Source organism: Chiloscyllium plagiosum, chromosome 1 (assembly GCF_004010195.1).
Source record: "Chiloscyllium plagiosum isolate BGI_BamShark_2017 chromosome 1, ASM401019v2, whole genome shotgun sequence".
In the NCBI taxonomy this organism is placed as follows: domain Eukaryota; kingdom Metazoa; phylum Chordata; class Chondrichthyes; order Orectolobiformes; family Hemiscylliidae; genus Chiloscyllium; species Chiloscyllium plagiosum.
This window is the reverse complement of record NC_057710.1, coordinates 22,169,632-22,179,799: the sequence shown is the minus strand read 5'-3', so window position 1 is coordinate 22,179,799 and position 10,168 is coordinate 22,169,632. Positions and strand designations below refer to the sequence as shown.

Sequence of the window (10,168 nt, the reverse complement as noted above, 5' to 3'; positions counted from 1 at the left end):
AATTATAGACTAGTTAGTCTGACCTCAGTGGTGGGAAAGATGCTGGAGTCTATTATAAAGGATGAAATTACTGCACATCTGGATAGTAGTAACAGGATAGGTCAGAGTCAGCATGGATTTATGAAGGGGAATCATGCTTGACTAATCTTCTTGAACTTTTTTGAGGATGTAACTCTGAAGATGGACGTGGGAGATCCAGTAGATGTAGTGTACCTGGACTTTATCAAAAGCTTTCTGAAAGTCCAGGTAGACTACATCTACTGGATTTCCCTCGTCCATCTTCAGATTTACATCCTCAAAAAATTCCAGAAGTTTAGTCAAGCATGATTTCCCCTTCATAGATCCATGCTGACTCTGTCCTATCCTGTTACTACTATCCAAATGTGCCGTAATTTCAATCTTTATAATAGACTCCAGCATCTTTTCCACCACTGAGGTCAGACTAACTGGTCTATAATTTCCTGCTTTCTCTCTCCCACCTTTCTTAAAAAGTGGTATAACATTAGCCACCCTCCAATCCTCAGGACCCGACCCCGAATCTATTGAACTCTGGAAAATAATCACCAACGCATCCACGATTTCCTGAGCCACCTCCTTCAGTACCCTGGGATGCAGACCATCAGGTCCCGGAGACTTATCAACCTTCAGACCTAACAGTCTCTCCAACACCAAATCCTGGCAAATATAAATTCCCTTAAGTTCAGGTCCTTCAGCCACTGTTACCTCAGGGAGATTGCTTGTGTCTTCCGCAGTGAACACAGATCTGAAGTACCCATTTAATTCCTCTGCCATTTCTTTGTTCCCCGTAATATATTCCCCTGTTTCTGTCTTCAAGGGCCCAATTTTAGCCCTAACCATTTTTTTGTCTTGCACATACCTAAAAAAGCTTTTACTATCCTCCTTTATATTATTGGCCAGTTTACCTTCGTACCTCATTTTTCCTCTGCGTATTTCCTTCTTAGTAATCCTCTGTTACTCTTTAAAAGCTTCCCAGTACTCCGTTTTCCCACTTATCTTTGCTATGTTATACTTTTTCTCTTTTAACTTTATATGTTTCTTAACTTCCCTCGTCAGCCACGGCCGCCCATGCCTCCTCCTGGGATCTTTCTTCCTTTTAGGAATGAACTGATCCTGCAACTTCTGCATTATACACAGAAATATCCACCATTGTTCCTCCACGGTCATCCCATTGAACTTTGGCCAGCTCCTCCTTCATAGCTCCACAATTCCCTTTATTCAACACAAGTACTGTCACTTCCGACTGTACCCTCTCCCTCTCACATTAAGCTTCAATCTGCAATTTATTATGGTCACTACTTCCCAATGGCTCCTTCACTTCGAAGTCTCTGACCAATTCTGGTTCGTTACACAATACCAGATCCAGAATTGCCTTCTCCTTGGTCGGCTCCAGCACCAGCTGCTCTAAGAATCCATCTCTGAGGCACTCCACAAAGTCTCTTTCTTGAGGTCCAATACCATCCTGATTCTCCCATGTTAAAATGCCCCGTAACAACTGTAGTAACATCTTTGCCCTAACCATTTTTTTGCGACAGACCAATTTCAGCTCCTGATTCAACTTACATCCGACATCCAGATTACTGTTTGGGGGCCTGTAGATGACTCCCAAGAAGGTCTTTTTACCCTTAGTATTTCGCAACTCTATCCATACTGACTCTACATCCCCTGACTCTAGGTCCCCCCGCGCAAGGGACTGAATATTCTCCCTTACCAACAAGGCCACCCCACCCCCTCTGCCCGTCAGTCTGTCCTTATGATAGCACGTGTAGCCTTGAATATTCATTTCCCAGGCCCTGTCCACTTGAAGCCACGTCTCAGTTATCCCCACAATATCGTATCTGCCAATTTCCAAAAGAGCCTCAAGCTCATCCATCTCATGTCTAATGCTTCGTCAAAGAAACCTGGTTCATCTCCTCAAAGGAGAGGAGTCCAGTCCTCTAGTGGTAGACATGGGAACTGCAAGACCAATGGATCAAAAGAGTAAGAGATCTTCAAGGAGTCTCACAAAGCACTGGCACTCAGCAGATCCTGTCTTGGGGATATTGTCTTCTTCAATCTATGCTCATTCCTTTGACCTGTTATTTTATTGATTGAATCAAATTTCATCATTTTTCCTGGTAGGATTTGACCCCAAGTCCCCAGAATGTTAGCTTGGACTTCTGGTTTATTAATCCAGTGACATCACCACTAATCCACTGTCTCCCACTCGCCATCATCTTATTGAATGGCATAGCAGGCTTGAGGGGACAAATAGCCTACTTTTGCTCCCAATTTTTATATGTTCCACTGCACTGTGATATGATGCAGCTTGCCAGTTCATCAAACTGGTGGATCAAGAAAACATTCTCCACTTTGAAATGTCTTGGGTTACACTTCAGCTTCAACTGAGTAGAGGATAGAGAGTTAACAATAGCATGAATCTAAGTCCAAGATCTGGGATCCAACACTTTAAGGAGAGACCAGGGATAAACCAGGAAATTGCAAGACAGTTAGTCTTATCACTGTAATGGGGAAACTATTGGAAGCAAATCGGAGGGACAGATTTAATCAGCATGCATTAATGAATAACAATCAGTATGGCTTTTTTAAAGGGAGGTGACCAACTTTATTGAAATTTTCAAAGAGGTGACTGGGTATGTAGGTGATGGCAATGCATTTAACATACTCTATTTGGACTTTAGTAAGGCTTTTGATAAGATCTCACATGAAACACTGGTAATGAAGGTAATTGTCCTTGAGTTCCAAGTTCATTTGCTAATTGGCTGAGTTGCAGGAAGCAGAGGGTGATTGTCGAGGGTATTTTTGTGACTGAAAACCTGAGACCAGTGGAGTTATGCAGGTACTTCTTTTGGGGCCTTTGCTGTGTGTGGTATACATAAATAATTTAGACTTTTAAGAAGGAGAGTTGAACAGTAAGTTCACAAATGATCCAAAAATTGGTAGCGTGGTAAATCGTGAGAACAGTAGCCTTAGATTATTGGAGGTTAAGAATGATCTGGTCAGATGGGCTAGTCAGTGGCACATGGACAAGACAAACAAGGCAAGGGAATACATGATGAATGGTAGGACCCTGGCAAAAACTGAAAATAAGAATGAGCTTGGTGTGAATGCCTACCAATCCTTTAAGATACCAGGATAAGCTGCGAAAGTGGTTAAAGCAGTAAATAGGAGATTTGCCTTCATTAGCCAAGGTATACAGTGTAGGAGTAGGGTGATTAAGCTGAATCTGTATAAGACATTGGTTAGGCTACCAATAGAGTATTATGTATGCATTTCTGAAATTATAGGATGGATGTGATTTAGAGGAGGATAAAAAGCCGAAGGGCCTGTACTGTGCTGTATGTTCTAGCTGTTCTATCCTGTACTGTGCTGTTCTATGTTCTGTGAGTACACTGGAGAGAATGTAGAGGAGATTTACCAAGATGTTGCCTGGGCTGGAGAGTTTTGATTATGAATAGAGATTAGGTAGACTGGGGTTGCTTTCCCTGGAGCAGTGAAGACTAGGAGGGAACATGTTTGAGATGAAGAAAACTATGAGGGGCATAGACAGAAAGGAACCTTTCCCCTTGTTGGTGGGACCAATGACTATGGGGCTTAGAGTTAAGGTGAGGGGTAAGGTAAGCTGAAGTTTACAGGGGATGTGAGGAATTTTTTCCCCCCAACTCAGAGGGCTGTAGGAATCTGGACTCACTACCTGTAAGTGTGGTAGAAGTAGAAACCTTAACATTTAAGTAGTATTCATATCTGTACTTGCAATGCCAAGGCATACAATGCCAAGTACGAGAGAATGGGATCAAAGTAGCTAGGTGGTTGTTTTGGACCAGTGCAGACTTGATGGACTAATTGATCTTTCTCAGTGCTGTTGACAATGACTCTATGACATATTTCTCCCATCTTCATTTTAGGTAGTTCTTCTCTGTGACTCACATCACTTTCAAGAGGATGGATCACCGATCCAGGTGAAAAGTCAGTGTGAGTCAACACCCACTTGGCATGAACAACTCAGCTATCCTATCAAGTTCCCCAAGAATCTTGTATGTTTCATAAGATTGAAATTTAGAAGAATGAGAGACAATCAGTGCAGGCCCAACCTACTCAACCTCTCCTCAAAAGATGTTTCTCCATATCTAGGGTCAGCCTCGTGAGCTTCTCTGGGCTGTCTCTAATGTCAGTTTATCTTTCTTAGACAAGGGGCTCAAAACAGTTCACATTATTCCAGCTGCAATCTTACTAATGCTTGGTACAATTTTAACAAGACATCACAATGTTTAATCATTCCCTTTAAAATAAAGGCCAACATTGCATCTGCTTTCCATATTACTCATTCAACTTAGATATTAGTTTTATAAGCTTCATGGACAAAAACTCCCAAATAACACTGTTCCATAGCATTCTGCTATCTTTCTCTACATAAATAATATTCAGTTCCAATTTATTGTCAATTATTGATGCTCCAAGTCCTCATCATTGAGATTTCAGATGGTGTCATGCAGATCAAGGATGCCTTATTTCCAAATTTCTCAACTTGCAAATAGAATTACAGCATGAATAGTTAAATTAAACTATTGGAGGATACTGTTGCACTATGGATGAAATAACTTTCCAGTCAATTAATAGAGTTACAGCAATGATCAGATGCAAATTCCATTTTCACACAGCCAGCTTTGCTGGTAATACAAGGCAGTAAAACCGCAATTTGTCATGCTGAATACGTACAAGGTAGGATGTTAACATATCGATTCTTCTCTTTGTTTTCTTCCTTCGATGCAGCTTCACAAGTAGCCTGGATTGGGCATGCAGGAAGAGCCTGTATTGCCATGGAGACACAATTTACTTCAGTACATTGTTTTGATAAGAGTGATAAAGGCTGAACTCTTGAGTAATAAACATTTAAGACCATAAGAGATGTGAGTACTAACAGAATTCAAATTTGCTTTATTTTTGACAGCTAATGACTCAAGGCTTTAATTTTGTAATAAACCAGTAATGCATGGATTTGCCAATTCAACTGCATTTAGGCAAACTAAAATGGCATTTACATTGAAAACCTCTGCCCAAAGGGTGATTCCACAATACCATCCAGTTTACACTAACAGACAGACTCTACCACAGCCAAATTAAGAATCTGCATATATACAAGCTCTTGTTTATATGGCCCATAATTACTTAATCAAAAATACTAAAACTTTTAATTGTTGGAGGTGACCAAGAAAAAGAAAACATGAGAAATTCAGTTATCTGGAGACTAATATCATGATCACCTGGGGATCAAAAATGTAACAACAGACCAGAAAATCATAAAGCAATGCATTTAACAGCGACGCATCAACAAATGACAATTTTGAACACCAAACCCAAGTATTGTCACAGGCTAGAATTTTTCACACAGGTCATGGTCAAACACTTCCCATCCAAGGTGAAAAGTTGGCATGAGCCAACATCCATTTGGCATGAAGCCCTGACTGATTTACAGGTCAGTCTCAGACTTCTGGCTCCATCTGGAAGGATGTCCAACTTCAGTACTGCCAGTGTTGAGAGTGTGGTGCTGGAAAAGCACAGCAGGTCAGGCAGCATCCGAAAAGCAGGAGAATCGACGTTTTGGGCATAAGCCCTTCATCAGGAATTCAGAGCTATCAGAGGTTGGCAGCTCCCCAATCCTAGCACTGCCAGCAGGAGAAAATCTGGCATAACAGCCATTTACCATAAAAGATGTAGGAACGTCATAGGCCATTCAGCCATTGCATCTACTCTGCCAATGAGATATATATTTTTTAAAGTCAATCTGCCAGAGTTGCTGTTACACATCTCTATAGCAGGTGGGCCTCCTGGCTTAAAGGCAGGGACACTACCATACTTCCACAAGTGTCTTGTGAGATCAAAGCTGGTCTAATATTCCTTAAGTCCATTTTCCTGCTTTATTGCCATAATCCTTGATTCATCGACCCATCTCAGCCTTGAATATACACAGCATTCCAAACTTGACAATCCTCTGTATTAGGCTCACAGAAATAAAAACCTTCTTAAATGGGTGACTTCTTAGTCAGATTATGCCCTCTGGTCCATGTCTCTAACACAAGGGGAAGCAACCTCTCTGCATCAATCCTGTCAAGCCTCCTAAGAATCTTATGTTTCAATAAATTTGCCTATCATACTTCTGAACTTCAATGAGTATAAGCCCAATCTACTCAACCTCTTTTTTCGAAAAGACAATCCCTCCATATCCTGGATTAATTTAGTAAATATTCTCTGGACTGCCTCCAAGGCAGGAAATGTTCCCTTAGATAAGGGGTCTAAAAACTGTACATCGTATTCCAGGTGACATATAATTTTAGCAAGATCTCCCTAATTTTTATACTTCATTTACAATAAATGCCAACACTCTATTGGCCTTCTCTATTGTCCACCAGGATTCATATTGAAACTGGACACTAAGAAAATGGAATTGTTGCACCAGAGCCAGTCAGGCAGGTTCTGACAAGGAAACTGGGGTTTCCACAGTCCAGAGGCTAGGAGATGTATCAACTGGCAGTGACAAATACCACTTAAGGTGCTCCTGCTCGATGTAAGGTGCCTGAACTGGAAGTACCTACACCTGCAGCCAGGCTACCAAAGTTCACTTTGTAACCTCTTGGCTGAGAATGGGTGCTTTCTGCTACTGGTGAAAAACCAGAATGGCACAAGTAAGTGGTTAAGTGGCTATTAGTAGGCCACTTAATAGCCTAATTGGCCGAAGGGAGAGGCAAACTATGTGATGCTGCTCCCAGTAGCCGTAAAATTCCAGTGGAGGTAGACAGATTATGGGACAAAGTGCTCTTCTCATCCAGTTGCTTGAGTTGACATCCCTGACCTGCCTGCCACCTCACTCAAAGACAGAGTAAAATCATAGCCCAAGTCATTATGGTATAGGTGATGTCAATTCGAGCTCTCTATAGCATTATCAAGTCCATATCATTTTCTCACCCTCTCAATGAGGTCTGACAACTTTAATTCCCTTCACTGATCACCAAATTCTGCTTTGAGACCATTGATTTTTCTCTACTTCGTATTGTCCTCATAGGCAGACAGCTGCAGATCTTGAATATACTCCTAAAAAAAAGGTTCACACTCACATCTCCCACATGTCATATAAAACATTAAATTTGTGTACCATATATTTTGTACAACCATAATGGGCAAATGAGATCAATCTAAGGTTAAACAGACTTGAAGGAAGTTCACGATAATGTTACAGAACACACCAAACTTGATACGACACAGAATGAATCCTGGTTGTCCACTGCAACTATCTCCGGCTGTCTACACTCTTGTCTTGACTTATTTTGGACAAGTGACAACAGGCTAAGGCCGACAATATGCAACTACCTTTTATTATAATCCAACTCATGTTCATCATCATTTTACCATCTATCTGACACATGTCCTATGGCAACGATTCAGCCATTGTAGCAGGTACAAATCCTGGGAGTTATAGCCAGAAACCGGCATACAAAAAAATTCAGGTCATAAGGTAATTTTTCAATGTGGAACCTGGCAGCCTCCTTAGCATCAGTGCAACATTTTTCAAGACAGTACTGCTCACATCTCCCCTAGAAAGGTCTGGACTAAGTTTTATAAACGTCGCCTGCTTCTTATTCAGCAAGCTACAACTAGCAGACAGCAAGCTGACACCCTCAGAAAAAGGGTGACATGATTCACTACCAGCAGATCTGGTGTTCTTCACATCCACTTTCCTGCAACACTTGAAAATATATAATGTTTCAGACTCAACCACTTTCTGTGGTAGTGAATTCCACAGAGTCACCATTCTCTGGGTGAAGAAACCTCCCAGTCCTAAAAGGTTTGCTCTTATCCTTCAACTGCCTTCAGAACATCTTACCTTCATCAGGCCTATCTAGACCAGTTAGAATTTTATAGGTTTTGATGAAAAGAGTATGCTTTCCACAAAGGAAGGTCACTAAATTAACCCCTAGGACGGGATTGGATTATCTTAGGTAAAGAGATTGAGAGAGCAGAATTGATATTTCGTTGAGTTTTGAAAACATGTGATCTTATTGAAACTCAGAAAATTGTTACATGTGTGATTTCATGTAGATAGATAGGACATTTTCCATGGCTGATCACTTTAGAACCAGGGGATGTAATCTCAGGATAAAGGGATCAGCATCAAAGACCGAGATAGTAAGGAATTCCTTCGCTCAGAGGGTGATGAATTTTTGGCATGGTGTACCCCACAGAGCTGTGGAAGCTCAATAATAAAGCATGTTTTAGATTGAAATCAATAGGTTTCTGGAGATTGAAGATGTTAAAGAATATAGCAATAGGCCTGAAAGTGGCTCTGAGGTAGAAGATCAGTCATGCTCTAATTGAATCGTGGGGATGGCTGGATGGTCTGATTGACTCCCCCCTACTCATACATTCCCAAGTCATCAAGTATGATTAGCTTTTCTGACTTTAGTAGAGGTCTCAGTATAGCTTGCAAGCACAGTGCGTGAGTTATGTGAAGTGTTGTTTTTCTTTACTTTTTTATCTCCTATCTTCATGATCTAGCAAGCTCCTGCTTCAGTGTCAAGGATGGTGCTGGTGACGAACATTAAAAACATTGAAAACGTATTTAACATACTGAAAAAGTACCTGATTGAAGGTCAATAATCTTTTGGACCAGATGAGCTTGATCCCAGGCATTTGAAGGAAAAAGCAACAGAAATAGTATATGTATTGGTGGTTATCCTTCATACCGCCAGAGATTCTGGGAAAGATCCCAGTGACTGGGAAGTAGCTCGTGTAATCTAACTATTTAAGGAGGGAGGAGGAGGGAGAGCAAAGCACAACAAACCTGTCAATTTGACATCAGTAATGGCAAATAATATGAGACTCTGTTATAAAGGATGAGATAACTTGACATTTTACGAAATAAAAAGCAAAATTGAACACGGTTGACAGACTTATGAAAGAGAAATCATGTTTTGCAACTTGTTGGGAGCTTTGTTTTGATAATTATAGTACAGACAGAGTAAAACCAAAGGATTTAGATTCTCAGGTGGCTTTTGATAAAGTCCCACACAAGAATGTGTGAATAAAATCAGAAGCCATGGTATTTAAGTGAATATTATTATGGACTGAAAAAGCAGAGAGTAGAAACAAATTGATCATGCTCAGTATGTCAAGCTGTTATAAGTGGGGTATGGCATAGGTCAATATCAAGTTCACAATTATTCACAATCTACATAAATAATTTGGATGCTGGAAATCAACTGTAATGTCTCTATATTGCTACGGACGCCAAAACAGATGAGAATGTAAGCTGAGAGGATAGTGCAAGGACTATGCTGGCAAGCTCAGGTGAATATGCAAGAATATTGCAGATGAAATAAACAGAAAATAATACTAAATAATGATAAATAATAAATAATGGATGGCTTTGAGGTAAGTAGAGAAGAGGTGTTGGAAATCCTGGAAAAGGTGAAAATAGATAAGTCCCCTGGGCCTGATGGCATTTATCCTAGGATTCTCTGGGAAGCAAGGGAGGAGATTGCAGAGCCATTGGCCTTGATTTTTATGTCCTCTTTGTCTACAGGAGTAGTGCCAGAAGACTGGAGGATACCAAATATGGTTCCCTTGTTCAAAAAGGGGATAGGGATAACCCTAGTAACTATAGGCCGGTGAGTCTCACTTCTGTTGTGGGCAAAGTCTTAGAGAGAATTGTAAGGGATAGGATTTATGCACATCTGGATAGGAATAATGTGATCAAGGATAGTCAGCATGGTTTTGTGAAGGGCAGGTCGTGCCTCACAAACCTTATTGAATTCTTTGAAAAGGTGACGAAGGAGGTTGATGAGGGGAAAGCGGTAGATGTGGTATATATGGATTTTAGTAAGGCATTTGATAAGGTTCCCCATGGTAGGCTACTGCAAAAAATACGGAGGTATGGCATTGAGGGTGAGTTGGAGGTTTGGATTAGGAATTGGCTGGATGGAAGAAGACAGAGGGTAGTAGTTGATGGCAAAGTTTCTTCATGGAGTGACATCACTAGCGGTGTTCCGCAAGGATCTGTTTTGGGACCATAGCTGTTTGTCATTTTTATAAATGACCTGGAAGAGGGGCTAGAAGGTTGGGTGAGCAAGTTTGCGGACGATACGAAAGTCGGAGGAGT

The 10,168-nt window shown here is 40.9% G+C and overlaps 1 protein-coding gene across 7 annotated transcripts in view; it reads right to left on the bottom strand.

The window, feature by feature from the left end:
* Positions 1 to 10,168, bottom strand: part of ptpra (protein tyrosine phosphatase receptor type A) — a 308,647-nt gene that overhangs the window by 127,412 nt on the left and 171,067 nt on the right. For all 7 annotated transcript variants that reach the window (XM_043701175.1, XM_043700933.1, XM_043700779.1 and 4 more), the window contains one exon: positions 4,735 to 4,825. In XM_043701175.1, the coding sequence (XP_043557110.1) occupies positions 4,735 to 4,825 (91 nt within the window). The remainder of the gene's footprint in view (positions 1 to 4,734; positions 4,826 to 10,168) is intronic.